The sequence below is a fragment of the Salvelinus alpinus genome, chromosome 35 (assembly GCF_045679555.1).
Source record: "Salvelinus alpinus chromosome 35, SLU_Salpinus.1, whole genome shotgun sequence".
In the NCBI taxonomy this organism is placed as follows: domain Eukaryota; kingdom Metazoa; phylum Chordata; class Actinopteri; order Salmoniformes; family Salmonidae; genus Salvelinus; species Salvelinus alpinus.
In genome coordinates, this window is record NC_092120.1 from 8,567,416 (window position 1) to 8,586,236 (window position 18,821).

The 18,821-nt window shown below is 45.6% G+C and overlaps 1 protein-coding gene across 1 annotated transcript in view; it reads left to right on the top strand.

Moving 5' to 3' along the window:
- Positions 1-1,281: 1,281 nt before the first annotated feature.
- Positions 1,282-18,821, top strand: part of LOC139564709 (poliovirus receptor-like) — a 59,306-nt gene continuing 41,766 nt past the window's right edge. The window contains exon 1 of the mRNA XM_071384484.1: positions 1,282-1,630. Within this exon, the coding sequence (XP_071240585.1) occupies positions 1,546-1,630 (85 nt within the window). The 5' untranslated portion in view covers positions 1,282-1,545. The remainder of the gene's footprint in view (positions 1,631-18,821) is intronic.

Below are 18,821 nucleotides of genomic sequence, written 5' to 3' on the forward strand. Positions count from 1 at the left end.
GACTGGGTGACGGGAGTGGAGAGGAAAAAGAAGAGGAGTGAAAGACAAGGCCGGGACAAAGAAAGTGAGGGACAATACGAGGAGAGGGAAGAGTGACCAAATCCAGACATAACATTGGCCAGATGAGTGAGGGATGAGGGGAGAGGGGGAAAACGAGTTAGGCCCCTATGTAGGGGAAGGGCTCAGAGTATTGAAAGTGAAAATAGATTGGAAGAATTCAGAGGTGAACATTGTGGACTGACAGAGGAGAGGAGAAAAGGAGAGGGGAGAGCAGAGGAGAGAAAATGAGAGGTTAGGGGCAAAGAATGAAATATGCGATGAGAAGGAGGGAATTACAATGAATCAATGTTCTCTGCACGTTTGTAAAACACATGGGTTTACAGATTAGCCTTAAAGCTGGAGGATAATATGGCTTTGCAATGTTGCTTTGGTGGACAATAAGAAAATGTTGTTTTTTGATTAGTGTGTGCAGGGGTGACTAACCCCGACCTAGAGATCTGATCTGGGTGTGCAAGCTTTAGTTCCAGCCCTGTTTTAATACAGCTAATCAAGGTCTTTAGAATCACACCTGAGTGTCATCATCTCAAGTTTTCATCAGTGGTTGTTTGATTGTGACATCTGCGTCAAAGATTTTGATTGTGACATCAATGTTAGTGGTTATTGGATTGTAACGTTCGTTCCAGTGGTTATTTTATTGCGACACTTTAGTAGCCTGTGTCATGATTGTGGGACGTTAGAGCTAAACAGCAGAGGGCGCAATAATAATCCATTTGCCTCATTCCACCACTGCTGCGCTGCTGTGCCTAGAATTCGATAATTGAATGGTACATGTATTACAATTGACCTAATCAGTGTAAAATATTGGAGAGGGTGTACTTTCCCATAAATTAGCCTACACATTACGGGTAGATATTTTTTTTTCTAAATCAAAACTTGAAGTTTGTAGCATCCTCCATCGAAATGTTTTTATTTCCAATAAAAAGACAGTAGAAAACTGAAGAGGGTACATTGACGAATATGTCTAGTTAATTTTTTGTAAAATACAGGCAAAACAGCTCGCATTGAGGCTAAACAAATGTAGGTGTGCGCCCTATTAACTGTGTTGTCCGTTTTGGATAACACAATCTTTTAAAAAGTATAATTCCTCAATATTTTCATCCTTTTGGTAGTTTCTAAACGCCAGTAACATATCGTTTGAATTCAAGGAACTGTGACGTTGCCTAGGGATAGTCTATGACATCACACCCAGTCACCCAGTAGCGATCTCTCCGCAGTGTGGAAATAGTTGCTAGAGCGCACGCAGTCCAATCCACAAAACACCTATTTAGCTAAGGGAGAAATATACATTTGTGAGTTTCTTGTCAGCATCGCTTGGACAGGATTTGTATTGTTTTTAACAGGCTCCGAAAGACGCGCAGTCGGTGAAGGACGTTTGAAAACTCACTTCTGATTAGTTCACGATTAAGTTCAAACCGGGAAAAGACACGGATAGAGGTTGTTTTTATCAACGACATAAGATTCATTTAAAATCAGAGCACAGACAGCATGGCGAGAGAAGACGCTCGAAATTGGCATGACTTCACCAAAATGATCGGACTGTTCAGCGTGGTCACGTTGCTGACTTTTCAAGGTAAGAAGAACATATTTCAAAAACCACCATAGAAATTCAACAGCAGCCTAGGTTGTTATCCTATACTCTAACCACGGATCGTTTGGTTGTGTCACCTGGCGGGGAGGTTTCAGTTTCGATCCAATCAACGTGCAGGTGTACACTAGGTCTTAACGTTTTTTTTCACGCTAACATTTTCCTTCTTACGGTCGTGAAATAAATTATGAATAAATAAAGTCTACTTGTGTCCCTGAACTAATTTGACTAGACTATTTTCTGACCGTGACACTATCTCACTCGGTAACCAGAGTTTCGGCGTAAAGTAGGCTACGCGGTGTTTTTGCTCTTAAGGTGTGGCTGTTGGCAATCGAAGTATATGTTTCTCTCTGGTGCCAGCAGGTGCATTGTCACTTGTTCTGTTCCAAATACAACCCTAGCGCTGTTGCGTGTCCTTGATCCTCTTTCCCCAGGACCACGCTTCTCCTTCAATTCCTTACGTCCCCCTGCGCCTTTTATTTCCTCTATCCGACACGTCATCCTCGATTAGTTCCAGTTCACAACACATACATTGGGTTAGAAATAGCTTTTAATGTAAACAGTGCAGCAACAGGGTGTAGCCTAGTTGCCAACAACAACAAAAGGTGATTGAGGCTGCAGTATCGCACTTGATAGCGTCCTTGTGGCCTGTGCATTTTTAATTAACACCTGTGCCCAGAGCCATATATTTAAGCAATAAGGCCCGAGGGGTGTGGTATATGTCCAATATACCACGGCTAAGGGCTGTTATTATTTCTCAACGCGGAGTGCCTGGATACAGCCCTTACATGCTGAGTAGACCGTGCGTCCGCCATAGCAGGCAGCCGTGGTATATTGGCCATACACCACAAACCCCCGAGGTGCTTTATTGCTATTATAAACTGGTTACCAACGTAATTAGAGCAGTAAAAAGACATGTCATACCCGTGGTATACAGCCTGATATACCACGGGCTTCAGCCAATCAGCATTCAGGGCTCGAACCACCCAGTTTATAATTAGTTAGACCAACTGAGAATATTGAATATTGTTTTAATTCTAGACATACAGTTGCATAGTATTGTTTAAATATTCACCATATAATGTTAAAGGAAAAATCCATTCAAGCTATATTTTGGTATTTTTCTAAATGTTTTGCATGTCAGCAGTCAAGTTTAAGATATTGGACTTTCAAAAAGCAAAGTGTCACGGGCCACATAACCATGATGATCCGTTTTGCATCATATGATGTATTTTACATCTGCATGATGTGGCTGGTGACACTGCATCTTGAAAGTCCAATATCTTGATTACTTTACTTCTGACATGCAAAACATTTTGGGACTGCATCAACAGTGGACTAATAACTCAAATCTTGCATTATTTTTTATTTTTTTTGTGGATTTTGAGCTAACTTGGCTGCCATAGAATGTTGTCATGTCATGTAAATGCATCATAATGCTCGTTGTAGACATTCAGTTTTGTAGTCTTTAAAAACACTATTCCCCATGTCATTTCAATGGGGAGCTAACATGGCTAATAAAAAGGAAAACACTGCTGTTCATGTTCCCAGGTGATTTAAAGAAATAAAAATCAATCACCTGAACAGCAGTGTGCGGTGTTTTTATTTGTTATTTGTCATGATTTCACCTAGAACTCCAGGACCTGCAAAAAAGTACCTGGATGCATAATAGGAAGTAGAGGTGCTGTAGCACCCCCTGAAAAAGCAGGAAAAAAAATAAAAAATACGAAATATATTTTGTGGAAAAACATGCAAAAACTGCATTGGCCCAACTCTCTAAATACATGGCTCTGCCTGTGCTTACAGTACGATTATCAACTAGTTCTACTCCATCAAAAGGTGGGGACAGTAGCCTAACCTATTTGTTTTGTTTCAACAAATTTCCCGCTAAGCTATATTTAACTTCTCAACTGTGCCCACTTTTGGCGTCACACTTGCATATAAAGATCAAAAGATGTTGCTAATGTATTTGCTGTATTCAGAAGGTTAATTTATTCAGGTGTGGTAGGCTTCGCGCTCAGGTGTGCAGATTCTCTCCTTACACTTGCAGAGTGATCAGGCAAGTTGGCCCAAACAAATTTAAATCTCTATATTCATTTATTTGTGGTGGCAATTTAACCCAGACCTCTTTATTTTTTCCTTTCCCATGGATATAAAAGTCAACACTGTCTCAGGAAACTTTAGTGCCACAGAAAGAGAGGGTAGTGGCCTAGCCCAGGCCTACTGTACTGCCTGCTGTAGTTGATTTCATTTTTATTTTATTTAAGAACAAATTCTTATTTTACAATGACGGCCTAACCCGGCCAAACCCTAACCCGTACAGCGCTGGTCCATTTGTGTGCCGCCCTATTGGACTCCCAATCACGGCCGGTTGTGATACAGCCCGGGATCGAACCAGGGTCTGTAGTGATGCCAGTCTAAGGCACTGAGATGCAGTGCCTTAGACTGCTGTGTCACTTGGGAGCATTGTTGTACATAACACAAAAATAATAATATCATCATCCGGCCCAGAAATGTATTTTCTTTTCTGATTTATTTATGGCGTGGACCTTTTCAGCCCAAATCCATTTTACAGAACATCTAGTGCACTTAGGGGGAAGGAAAACGGTGGCAAAGAAAAAGGTTTCTGCATATTTATCAGGGAAAATCCTGGTTTAACCAGTTCAAGTGTAAACATCTCCCTCTTCACTTTACTGATTTTACAGAAAGAGCCTCTTTCTTACACGACAATGTTCAGGCCTTGTTTGTGTTTTTTTGTGGGAGAATGTTTATTTTTTTGTTTTTTTGTTCTCTGCTAAGCCAAGAAAATCTTGTTTATAAGGAAATGACCAAAAAGAGTTTCAATAGCTTAGTAGAGGAAGGTAGGCTTAGTTCAGTTCTCATCAATTTCAATTTAATATAGTCTCATAACCCAGCTTACAGTGTAATAACAGTGAGTTTAATTTGTTTTGAATTAAGGTAGGCTTCTATAGTATGAAAATCAATAAAAGACATGTCGTAGAAAATTAAGTTATCTCGAGAGAATGGATGGGATTCCACTTTGAGCCCTAAAACGACACTGTAATACCCCCTAACGAGGTGGAGGCCCTATGTGGGTCAGGAGGGCTTGAACCCTGTTGCCATGGTGATGTTTTATATTGAAATAGGGCTATGGGGTCAGCTGTGAGTGGTTACGTCGTCTTTACGGCTGAGTAAACCGCGTTGGTGTGCGTGTGAGAGCGACTGGTGGGCTGGCAGGGTCAGGGGAGAGAGCAGCCTACAGTCGCTCGCTGTTGGAAGAAGAGAGAAATGTGACATTAGGCCAAATGACTTTGTGCAGTGAAGACACTTGAGATCCTCCTGATGGGTCTCTTCAGCCATTTGGGAACAGGTGGCTTCTTTAGAATGATGCTGAGACAGTGCAGGCTGAGGATTGTGTTCGGAATCAGTCCGTTGATGGTTGGTAGGTCATTGGTTTATAGGACTGAATGAACAACTGATTCAGACCCCCCCCCCCCCCCCCCCCCCGTCCTCCCCGCCACCACCACTTGAGCTCCCTCCCCCGCCTGCCAGACCCAGTACATACAGGGGGCCTTGTTCTCTTGTCTTTTATTTTATACCATCGTTCATGTTCCTGTCCAGCGCTTTTGTTTGAGCGACGTTAGTTATTGGTTTATTCAAACACACTCTGTCCTCTCCCCCCCGCTCTGTCCTCTCCCCCTCGCTCTGTCCTCAAGGCTACGCTGTTTATGGGTGTCTGAGAGGGGGAGGGAGAAGGGGGTGAGAGAGAAAGATGTGTAATTCCACGGATGAAAGAATGTAGAATGTGTTTTTTGGGGGGATGGGAGACTATAATTGAAACATTCTTATCTAAATCAATGTTTCTTCCCAGACAAACACAGCAAAAAAAAACACTGCAGAAATAGACTAGTCTTATTTCAAATTGGAAAAGCAACCTTTTTTTGAATGTGTGAACTTTTCAATGAATGTCTGTATGCTTCGAGGTGTTATGTTAATGAGGTGTCCTTGCCCCTCCGCTCTAGAGCTGCAAATGCCATGGGGATTGGGAAAAGGTCAGGTGTGTGTGTGTGTTCGTTAGCCTTGCTTTGGCTGCTTTTAGTATGGCTTCATCACTGGCCCAGTCTCTCTCTCTCACACACACACACACACACACACACACACACACACACACACACACACACACACACACACACACACACACACACACTGCAGGGCCTGTTTAGAGCAATAGTTGCCCTCATCACCAGTAAACCTCAGTTGATTCAGACATAAATGTGTGTTTTTAATTTACAGCCCAATGGAGTCGTGAAAGTAATACTAAGTGTGTGTGCATGGATGGTGCCCAACACCTGTGGCCCTGACTCTGCTGCCTCCATGGAATTCTAATTCAATCCTCAGTTTATGGCAGTTTATAACAGTTCGTCAATGAACTACATTCCACATAGAATGAAAAGACCTACTACAGTAAGTCAAGCCATAGAGCTTATTGATGCGTGTGTCTATAATCAATGTATGTGGAGAGACAATGGTTATTTTCTCTATGTATTCACATTTCCTTAAAATCAAAGGCCAGACTAGGTTGTTGTTGATTTAACAAACATCATTAGACAAGATGGATAGATCTAGGGAGAGAGAGAAGGGGAGAGAGATGTATAGAGAGCGAAGGGGAGAGAGTGAAGGGGAGAGAGTGAAGGGGAGAGAGTGAAGGGGAGAGAGATGTATAGAGAGCGAAGGGGAGAGAGCGAAGGGGAGAGAGCGAAGGGGAGAGAGTGAAGGGGAGAGAGATGTATAGAGAGCGAAGGGGAGAGAGCGAAGGGGAGAGAGATGTATAGAGAGCGAAGGGGAGAGAGCGAAGGGGAGAGAGCGAAGGGGAGAGAGTGAAGGGGAGAGAGTGAAGGGGAGAGAGTGAAGGGGAGAGAGATGTATAGAGAGCGAAGGGGAGAGAGCGAAGGGGAGAGAGTGAAGGGGAGAGAGTGAAGGGGAGAGAGATGTATAGAGAGCGAAGGGGAGAGAGATGTATAGAGAGCGAAGGAGAGAGAGATGTATAGAGAGCGAAGGGGAGAGAGATGTATAGAGAGCGAAGGGGAGAGAGATGTATAGAGAGCGAAGGAGAGAGAGATGTATAGAGAGCGAAGGAGAGAGATGTATAGAGAGCGAAGGGGAGAGAGATGTATAGAGAGCGAAGGGGAGAGAGATGTATAGAGAGTGAAGGAGAGAGAGATGTATAGAGAGATGGGGAGAGAGATGTATAGAGAGAGATGTATAGAGAGCGAAGGGGAGAGAGATGTATAGAGAGCGAAAGAGAGAGAGATGTATAGAGAGCGAAGGGGAGAGAGATGTATAGAGAGCGAAGGGGAGAGAGATGTATAGAGAGCGAAGGGGAGAGAGATGTATAGAGAGCGAAGGGGAGAGAGATGTATAGAGAGCGAAGGGGAGAGAGATGTATAGAGAGCGAAGGGGAGAGAGATGTATAGAGAGCGAAGGGGAGAGAGATGTATAGAGAGCGAAGGGGAGAGAGATGTATAGAGAGCGAAGGGGAGAGAGATGTATAGAGAGCGAAGGGGAGAGAGATGTATAGAGAGCGAAGGGGAGAGAGATGTATAGAGAGCGAAGGGGAGAGAGATGTATAGAGAGCGAAGGGGAGAGAGATGTATAGAGAGCGAAGGGGAGAGAGATGTATAGAGAGCGAAGGAGAGAGAGATGTATAGAGAGCGAAGGGGAGAGAGATGTATAGAGAGCGAAGGGGAGAGAGATGTATAGAGAGCGAAGGGGAGAGAGTGAAGGGGAGAGAGTGAAGGGGAGAGAGATGTATAGAGAGCGAAGGGGAGAGAGTGAAGGGGAGAGAGATGTATAGAGAGCGAAGGGGAGAGAGTGAAGGGGAGAGAGATGTATAGAGAGCGAAGGGGAGAGAGATGTATAGAGAGCGAAGGGGAGAGAGATGTATAGAGAGCGAAGGGGAGAGAGATGTATAGAGAGCGAAGGGGAGAGAGATGTATAGAGAGTGAAGGGGAGAGAGATGTATAGAGAGTGAAGGAGAGAGAGATGTATAGAGAGCGAAGGGGAGAGAGATGTGAAGGGGAGAGAGATGTATAGAGAGTGAAGGAGAGAGAGATGGAGAGAGAGATGTATAGAGAGATGGGGAGAGAGATGTATAGAGAGCGAAGGGGAGAGAGATGTATAGAGAGCGAAGGGGAGAGAGATGTATAGAGAGCGAAGGAGAGAGAGATGTATAGAGAGCGAAGGAGAGAGAGATGTATAGAGAGCGAAGGAGAGAGATGTATAGAGAGCGAAGGAGAGAGATGTATAGAGAGCGAAGGGGAGAGAGATGTATAGAGAGCGAAGGGGAGAGAGATGTATAGAGAGCGAAGGAGAGAGAGATGTATAGAGAGCGAAGGGGAGAGAGATGTATAGAGAGCGAAGGGGAGAGAGATGTATAGAGAGCGAAGGGGAGAGAGATGTATAGAGAGCGAAGGGGAGAGAGATGTATAGAGAGCGAAGGGGAGAGATGTATAGAGAGCGAAGGGGAGAGATGTATAGAGAGCGAAGGAGAGAGAGGGAGAGTTTGGTCGATCAGCAGCAGTTCTTGTGTCACTGAATTGTTTTGCTTTTGGACTGGGAGGCAGGAGCAATAGTAGTCGACACACCGCTAGCTAGTGATAAATGAGGGTGTGTAACCTGAGGCTATGCTGTGTATTTTTATTTGTTTTCTTCCGACAAGCAGTGGCACATATGTAAAAAGAAAAAAAAGATGGTACACGAGACAGCTGTCTGATCCACGCCTGTCTCAGTGGACTAGTCCATTGCGGAGGCTGCAGGGATGGCACACCAGTGTCACCAGTACATTTACCGTTAATTCCCATAATTTCTAATCTACAATGTTTGTTTGGTTATGGTCATTTCTGTTAATGCACTCAATATATATTATTATTACTACAGTCTTGTCATCGGAGGAGTGGACACATTGTTTGTAGAGCGCACAACCTAGGCTACACTTGTGAGAAAGTTTTGGTTTATTTCATTCCATTTATGAGTTGTCAATTTATTCGTTGTCTTTTGTTTGGAGCGCTCCTGTCAGTGTTGAGTAAGGACATGCACCTGATTGTGCATAGAAGTAGGCCTAGGCTACCTGGCCTGCATGCAGATGTAGGCCTAGGCTACCTGGCCTGCATGCAGATGTAGGCCTAGGCTACCTGGCCTGCATGCAGATGTAGGCCTATAAATGTGCCCATTTGAGGATCTGATAGAATTAGTAGCCTGAAACTTTTGACTGTGTGTGTGACTACTCTCGGTCGACCAAGATGCCTTTTTTTGTCTGGGGAATCCCTAATGCTGAGAGTCAGATGGCATCTCAATAACCAGTTGTCAGATGTGTGTATGTGTGAGGCAGTTTGCCGGGTGGTTTCTTCAGGATGTAGTGGTGTTCCTTCCTGTCTACCACAGTCGTCTGAGAATAGCCTCCTTTATCTCTACATATTAATTAAACTGACACGTCCTTTCAAAGCATCTTTCAGAGGGTGGTAAATAACTAATGATGGATGGATCATGGGCTTCTTTCCTGGAATGACTCAGCCCCCCCAAAAAAACTACATACATTTAAGTTCTGTGGGAACCACAGTCCCCGTCCCCCCCCAGGCTCTGCTCCCAATGCATGCTGGGAGCAAACATGGTGGCCCACGATGAGGTCATACAGAGATCCTCCACTGGGAGTGTTTGTTTTCCTGGCAGGGTTGCCAGATTGGAGGCCATCCCATCCGATCAAAGGGAGAAGTAGTAATCCCCCCCCCCCTTTAAGGAATGCCAAATGCCATTAAGATGAATGGGAGTGGAAGGGTTTACAAAATCATAGCTCCGCTGAGGTCATTGGGGTCAGGTTGGATTCCAACTAGAGCAGGACACACACACACACACACACACACACACACACACACACACACACACACACACACACACACACACACACACACACACACACACACACACACACACACACACACACACACACACACACACACACAAACAAAAACCCGTCTGTAGATGTTATCAAGGCTGGATATGGTATGAATCAGTTGAAATGCTGATAGTGCTCCTTATCATCCATTCCTCTATCAAAAATGTCTTCGTCACAGCAACACATTTGCACACACACCAGTTTCTGTTTCCCTGCCTGCCTCTGTACACTCAACACAGTACCTTAGAGAATCCGTGTTTAGTTTGCTATGTTGGGTGTAGGAGATTCTCTTTGACACAGTCCCAGATGATTACCCAGCTACAGTGGTCACACCCCCATCAAGAAAGACTGAGTCTAGGAGCAGCCCCTGAATAGGACATGGCATGACACTGCAGCAACGGTTTCACAGTACCAGTTACCAAGACTCCTGCTGTGCCCAATGAAACGGTGACCCAAACAGTGGTGAAGTACCGAATTGTCATATTTGAGTGAAAGTAAAGATGCCTTTTAATAGAAAATGATAAAAGTGAAAGTTGCCCAGTAAAATCCTACTTGAGTAAAAGTCTAAAAGTATTTGGTTTTAAGTATTAAAAGTAGAAATAATTTCAACATGAAGCATGTATTTAGTGAGTCCACCAGATCAGAGACAGTAGGGATGACCAGGGATGTTCTCTTGATAAGTGTGTGAATTAGACAATTTTCCACTCCTGCTAAGCATTCAAAATGTAATGAGTACTTTTGGGTGTAAGGGAAAATGTATTGAGTAATAAGTTAAAGTCAAAAATATAAATAAAGTACAGATACCCCAAAAAACTACTTAAGTAGTTCTTTCAAGTATTTTTACTTAAGTACTTTACACCACTGGACCCAAACCACCAACCAAGGCGCTAGGACTAGGCTGCTGGTTAAGGGGGCTGAGAGGGGTGGGAACAGTTGGAATGAAGGGGGCAGCTTTAGTGGGGTAGCAGAGTGGAGATGACATCATACTTTTAAATTCCTCAGTGGCAACTTGGCACAGGGATAAGGGGATTTGGAGGAGAGATAGATAGGGAGGCAGGATCTGCTCATTTGTAGTTTAGCATCATCCCTCTGACACTTTAACATCTTCTGTCTTTCTCCTCACTTTTCTCTCTCCTCTTGTCTCTCCCGTCTCTCTCCATCTGTAAAATCCTCTGTGGTGCGCTCAGCAGATCTGTATGGCACTGAGCACAGAGGCCCTTGACATTGTCCTAGCTACACACACGGACACGCGCATGTTTCCGTTGTCATTGGCAGTCACCTTAATGTGTCCAGATGGAGAGTGTGGTTTGTGTTATTGATCCTGTATCGATCAGGGAAGGATGCAGTGTCCTTATGTGTTATTGAAAACATTTAGGTTTCGCACTGACAGCTCCGTCAAACTCCTATCTCTCTTCCTCTCTGTGTCTGTGTGTGTGTCTGTGTTTGTGTCCAAGTCAGTTTGACAGTTACCACCTCTCTTGCTCTCCCATTCTCTCCCACTTTTTTTCACATCTTTCTGTTTTTTCTTAGTGTGTTGTATGTTTTTTGTGACGTCACAATCTGTCTCTTTCACTTCTACACCCCCAGTTGGCTTTTCTCTGCATCTCCGTACAGCTCACTTTGAGAAGGTCATGTCAAATTCACACTTACCAGCCTGTCTAGACAGACAGGCAGGCAGGCAGGAGGGAGGGAAGGGCTGGGGGAGGATAGTTACTTAGTTGTGACAGGACCTTGTTTAGGGTGACACGCCTAAGACCCAACCACATCATCACATGCTACTATGGGCTGTTGATGGTGAAGAATTTAATGTCCCAGTTCTCTCCTTCTTCCCAAAGTGTACACTTGTTCACTTCCCTGATTTGAAATGGAAATGACTGGTATTACAAATATGGTGTAAACTCCCACTAGCCTATACCTCCACCAATCCAATGCTTTTAGATTTGTGGGAAGTAGTTATATAGAGCAGGAGAGAGGACGTACCGTATTACTGGGCTACAGCCAGGGTAGACATTTAGGCAGTGAAGTGGGAGTTTATTTAATGTGGGACATTTTATCAGAGATAAGAGTGGAGCTGGAACAGAACATTCAGTCATGTTTAAATTGTTCAACATAAAACAGAGATATTACAGTGTGTTCAGTCTTCTATGTCCCCATGTTCTTCTGAATCTCAGAAACCTTCAAGTGAAGATGGCCGTCGGCAGACTGCATTTCTGATTAGTCACAACACACTGATGCCCACAGCTGTCAACCTTACCAGCTCTGTTAGGCTTGTTCTGGGTGCATCCCAAATGGCTCCATATATAGTGCACTCATTTTAACCAGAGCCCTATGGGTCCTAGTCAAGTGTGCACAATATAGGGAATAAGGAGCCATTTGAGATGTAACCTCTGTCAATTATAGTGTAGTTATGCAACTGCCACTCAAAGCAAACCTCATGATAACCTTTTTCAACCTGAATTTCTACAGAAGACTAGCCTATCTGAATGATCACCATTGAGATTCATTGCAGCCACCAGGACTGGTAGAAAGCAGAACAGGAGGAGACTGGAGTGACAGGTTGGCCTTTTCCTCTCACTGGGTTGTGTCAACAGGGTGTACCAAAGTGTTTGTTTACTACAGATAGTCTTGGCACTTCATCTAAATAGAATTTTGTGTTGAATGAGCCCCCCCACACACACACTATAGCTGATCCCATCTTTCTTACACAGCCACAGTGGGGTCTCTGACTCAGTCCTATTCCTTTATCCCTCTGCTCTCTGACAGCCCTCTAACTAATGAATCCAATCTACCTCCTGTAGCTCTATCCCACCCTCTCTCTCTGCTTTTCTTTCTCCATGTCTCACACCCTCCATCCCTCCTTATCTTCCTTCCTCCTCCATGTCTCGCTATCTTCCCTTCTCTCTCTGTCTGTCTGTCTGTTGATTTCCTCTGAGTAGCTTCTTAACTTCCTCCTCTCTGTAATTTGGTCCTCGTAATTGATCCGTCTGTTCAGTAAGCGCCTGTCTTATAGTCCGTGTCCCCCTCTCCTTCCGTCCCTCCTTCTCCTCATCCCTTGTTTCTCCTGCTGTAATTTGAATGTCTTTGGTTCCCTTCTTTCTCTCGCTCTCTCTCTCTGTCTTATTCCCTCTGTCTGTTTCACCTACATCAACCTTGAAGTTTCTCTTTAAGTCTGCCAGTACAAACTATTCTCCTTGCTGCTTCTTTTCCCTCACTGTTTTGTAATGGTGCCTTTCCTATCATCATGGTGTATTGCTGCCTCTATTGCAGTCTCTCTCTGCCTCCTAACAATGTTCCTTTCCCCTCCCTCCCTCCCTCCCTCCCTCCCTCCCTCCCTCCCTCCCTCCCGTCCCAGAAGGCAGTTTTTGAAGGTTAAGTTGCTGCGACAGTACAACAACGTTTCCCAACAATCATCTCAGGCCCTCTCCCTCCTCCCTCCCTCACCCTGGCTGCAGAATGGCACTCAGCTGTCCCTCCAACACACACACACACACACACACACTTTTTTTTTCACAGAACCTCAGGCTCAATGGTGGGCTGAATCACAGATTGCTGAGGGAGAGAGGTTGTGCGAGGGAGAGAGGTTGTGCGAGGGAGAGAGGTTGTGCGAGGGAGAGAGGTTATGCGAGGGAGAGAGGTTGTGCGAGGGAGAGAGGTATGGTTTTATCAGGACTAACCTGTCCCACAGAGATGCTGTGGCCACACTCAATCGTCTGTGATTGACACTACTGTTACAAGGGCTATAGAGCACAATACACAGATGTGAAGTCTAGCCAGGTCACTTCCCCTAAATGTACCATGCTTGGGTTCTACAGCAGGTTGGATTTGGGGAATTGAGGAAGAACAGCACCATGCCTTGCCTTGATGTGAGTTACTTCTATTCATATCAAGTTACTGTTGTACTGTGGGCCAGCCAGGCGTTGGTGGATAAATTATATACTACTGTTATTGAAACAGGACTGTCATTGTGTTCCTAGTGAAGTCCCCAGTTCCTCCCTTCCTCCCCTAACTTTCCCGGTTTCCCCTTCCTTATCCTTCCCTCCCCCAGGGCCACTAGAGCACCACAGAGCAGCCTGTACCTTGGAGCCCCCCCTCTACCTTGCCAGCTCACCCCTCCCCACCTCTTCCTGGCCAGCCACCCCCTTCCCCTCCTCCCCCTTCCTGTAACTGGAAAGAGCTGTCTACCTACCCAGCTCCCCCCTTCCTGTCCAGTCTGTGTGAATGGACAGATCTGTCTACCTACCCAGCTCCCCCCCTTCCTGCCCAGTCTGTGTGAATGGACAGATCTGTCTGACTACCCAGCTCCCCCCCTTCCTGTCCAGTCTGTGTGAATGGACAGATCTGTCTACCTACCCAGCTCCCCCCCTTCCTGCCCAGTCTGTGTGAATGGACAGATCTGTCTGACTACCCAGCTCCCCCCCTTCCTGTCCAGTCTGTGTGAATGGACAGATCTGTCTGACTACCCAGCTCCCCCCCTTCCTGCCCAGTCTGTGTGAATGGACAGATCTGTCTAACTACCCAGCTTCCCCCCTTCCTGTCCAGTCTGTGTGAATGGACAGATCTGTCTAACTACCCAGCTCCCCCCCTTCCTGTCCAGTCTGTGTGAATGGACAGATCTGTCTAACTACCCAGCTCCCCCCCTTCCTGTCCAGTCTGTGTGAATGGACAGATCTGTCTGACTACCCAGCTCCCCCCCTTCCTGTTCCTGTCCAGTCAGATGTTATTGGTCACATACACATGGTTAGCAGATGTTATTGCGAGTGTAGCGACATGCTTGTGCTTCTTGTTCTGTCAGTGCAGCAATATCTAACAAGTAATTTCTAACAATGTCACAACAAATACCCAATACACATACATCTAAGTAAAGGAATGGATTTAAGAATATATAAATATATGGACAAGCAATCTCAGAGCGGCATAGACCAAGATACAGTAGAATAGTATAGAATGCAGTATATACATATGAGATGAGTAACGCAAGATATGTAAACATTATTAAAGTGACTAGTGTTCCATTTATTAAGGTGTCCAATGATTTTAAGTCTGTGTTAGTGATGGCTATTAACACAGTCTGATGGCCTTGAGATAGAAGCTGTTTTTCAGTCCCAGCTTTGATGCATCTGTACTGACCTCGCCTTCTGGATGATGGCGGAAGTTGGAAATGGAAGTTGGAAATGGAAGTTGGAAATGGAAGTTGGAAATGGAAGTTGGAAATGGAAGTTGGAAATGGAAGTTGGAAATGGAAGTTGGAAATGGAAGTTGGAAATGGAAGTTGGAAATGGAAGTTGGAGGAACATGTGTAGAAAGTGGCTAGTTGGTGGTAGCACTACTTTGGTTTGTGTGTGTTGGTTTATTTAGTTCCTGTGTTGGTGTTGTGTATCTCCTTCATGGTTGTCGACTGGCTTTCTTAGCTATTTACGGGCTGTTCAGTGTGTGTGTGTGTGTGTGTGTGTGTGTGTGTGTGTGTGTGTGTGTGTGTGTGTGTGTGTGTGTGTGTGTGTGTGTGTGTGTGTGTGTGTGTGTGTGTGTGTGTGTGTGCAGAGCCAGGCATGTCACTGGGAACCTTCCTGGGGGTTCTGTCCTTGTAGGCAGCTAGGGGCAATTTCCTGATATCTGCTTAACTTTTAGTGTCTTTTTATAGGAAACAATCCTCCCTCTCCTTTCTCACTCCTCCTCCTCTCCTCCCTACGTTCACTCGCTCGCAGCTGATTCGTCTTTCAGTGATTCATGAATTCAGCTCTGTCGTGCAATAGCCCTTCTAGGGGGGCTTGGTGTGTGTTTGTGTTCAGTTTGAGTGTGTGTTCATGCTGAGCGACGGGTGAGGGCTTTGGGCGTTGGAGAAAGGTAGAGCGAGAGAGGGAATGTGCTGTGACGCCAGCCAGCCATGATTAGAGCTGTAACACTCTCTGATTTTTAAACCCACATTTAAATAGACATTGCCTAGGGAGTGTTGGGGGGTGGGGGGGGGGGTGGGGGGGGGGGGGGTGCCCTGCTCTCTAAACGAACACAAGCGTCTTTTAATTTCTCTTTTAAATAGATGTACCCAAGGCCCCACCTACCAACTTTTGCATCTCTCTCATTCTCGCTCTCGTTTTCTCGTTCTTTCTCTCCTCCGTTCAACACGGAATAGCTTATCCGCCATAGATTATTGATGTCCTCCCTAGCTATAACCCTCCTCTCTGCCATCCTCCCATAGATTATTGATGTCCTCCCTAGCTATAACCCTCCTCTCTGCCATCCTCCCATAGATTATTGATGTCCTCCCTAGCTATAACCCTCCTCTCTGCCATCCTCCCATAGATTATTGATGTCCTCCCTAGCTATAACCCTCCTCTCTGCCATCCTCCCATAGATTATTGATGTCCTCCCTAGCTATAACCCTCCTCTCTGCCATCCTCCCATAGATTATTGATGTCCTCCCTAGCTATAACCCTCCTCTCTGCCATCCTCCCATAGATTATTGATGTCCTCCCTAGCTATAACCCTCCTCTCTGCCATCCTCCCATAGATTATTGATGTCCTCCCTAGCTATAACCCTCCTCTCTGCCATCCTCCCATAGATTATTGATGTCCTCCCTAGCTATAACCCTCCTCTCTGCCATCCTCCCATAGATTATTGATGTCCTCCCTAGCTATAACCCTCCTCTCTGCCATCCTCCCATAGATTATTGATGTCCTCCCTAGCTATAACCCTCCTCTCTGCCATCCTCCCATAGATTATTGATGTCCTCCCTAGCTATAACCCTCCTCTCTGCCATCCTCCCATAGATTATTGATGTCCTCCCTAGCTATAACCCTCCTCTCTGCCATCCTCCCATAGATTATTGATGTCCTCCCTAGCTATAACCCTCCTCTCTGCCATCCTCCCTTTTCCTCAATCCTTTGGCTTTCTTCCCTGCACCAGACAGGTCCCTTCCACGCTCCCTCCCTCGCTCCCTCTCTTCCTCTCTATCTCTCCCCCCTCATTCCTTCCAGCTGACTCCATCTCTCCCCTCAAAACCACTGTCATCTTCCTTCCTGTTCCCAGCTCAACTCTTCTTTCCTCTCGCTATCTGTCTTCCCCTCTTGTTCTCTTATTTCTCTCCATTTCTGGCCTACTTTCTCTCTCTGTCTCTGTCTCTGTTTCTGTCTCTCTCTCTCTCTGTCTGTTTCCCCACTCTGCCTATATTTATTTACATGCACAGGGAGTGATGGATGAATGAAGGTATATATGGAGGGATGCATGGATGGCGGGGTTTGGTGGCTGGCAGGATGTGAACAGACGCTGAACAGTTCTGTCAATCTAAACCTGACTAATGACTTGGCTAATGGCTTCCTGTGTTCGTTGAGTCGTTTTAGTGTTCTGTCAATGTCATCAATTAATTAGTTCAGTTCCGTTTCACTATTCTAAGATTGACACTTTCTCAAGTCCTCTCTTAGGACTTAAGCTGATTTCATACTACTGCCAAAGTGCCAAATGTTGTAACTAGTGTATGAACTGGCCTTTATAAGGCAGATATCTGGAGTTGGAGCTCATTCTAGAGACTGTAGTATAGCAATGAGACTTAGATTCACACTTCTATAGTTGAACGTGTATTCCCATCCACAGCTCCTCTCTCCTCTTCTCTACATGTCTCGTCCCCTTGTTGAATTATGCAGTGTCCAATGTGACAACCGCAGCTTAGCGACATAATGAGAACAAATTAATATTCACAGCGTGGGAAGGTGAACTAACACTACTCAGCTTGTTTGTATGTCCCAGTGTTGTAATAGTCAGTTGTTCATAAGGACTGTCTCTTTGGTGTAATCAGAGTTAGTGGTGTTAGTGAATGTGAGACGACCACCCTCTGTGCTAAACGGCTGTACACTGAGGGTACAAAACATTAGGAACACCTAACTTCTTAATATTGAGGTACACCCCCTTTTGCCCTCAGAACAGCCTCAATTTGTCGGGGTATGGACTCTACAAGGTGTCAAGCATTCCACATGGATGCTGGCCCATGTTGACTCCAATGCTTCCCACAGTTGTGCCAAGTTGGCTGGATGTCATTTGGGTGGTGGGCTATTCTTGATAGACACTGTTGAGAGTGAAAAACCCAGCAACGTTGCAGTTCTTGACACTCAAACGGTGCGCCTGGAACTTACTACTATACCCCGTTCAAAGGCACTTAAATATTTTGTCCTCAAATCTCTCCCTCTGAATGGCACACATACACAACCCATGTCTCAAGGCTTTAAAATCCTTATTTAACCGGTCTCCTCCCATTCATCTACACTGAATTGAAGTGGATTTAACAGGTGACATCATAGCTTTCACCTGGTCAGTCTATGTCATGGAAAGAGCAGGTGTTCTTAATGTTATGTATACTCAGTGTAAATGATGTGAGTCGTAGTTTGAGGAAGGGGATGGCATTGTCCTACCATTGCAAATGTAGCTGGAGTTAACAAACCCCATACAATGATACATCTACCATTCTCTAGATTTCAGTATGTACTGCACTTTCTCTGTTGTCCATACCAGCCCATCTGAATCAGGCTGGGAGAGGAGCAACAAGGCCTGTTGTATGATTGAATATTCTAGATGTATGGTTAGAGGAGATTGAAGCTGAATGCACCACCAGACCAGGAGATGTTTTGAAAGCTGGAGAGGCTTGGCCTCCATCCTCCTCCAGGCACCCAACCACCAGACCACCTAGCTAACCCAACCACCAGACCACCTAGCTAACCAGACCACCAGACCACCTAGCTAACCAGACCACCTAGCTAACCAGACCACCTAGCTAACCCAACCACCAGACCACCTAGCTAACCCAACCACCAGACCACCTAGCTAACCCAACCACCAGACCCCCTAGCTAACCCAACCACCAGACCCCCTAGCTAACCCAACCACCAGACCCCCTAGCTAACCCAACCACCAGACCCCCTAGCTAACCCAACCACCAGACCCCCTAGCTAACCCAACCACCAGACCACCTAGCTAACCCAACCACCAGACCCCCTAGCTAACCCAACCACCAGACCCCCTAGCTAACCCAACCACCAGACCCCCTAGCTAACCCAACCACCAGACCCCCTAGCTAACCCAACCACCAGACCCCCTAGCTAACCCAACCACCAGACCCCCTAGCTAACCCAACCACCAGACCCCCTAGCTAACCCAACCACCAGACCACCTAGCTAACCCAACCACCAGACCACCTAGCTAACCCAACCACCAGACCACCTAGCTAACCCAACCACCAGACCACC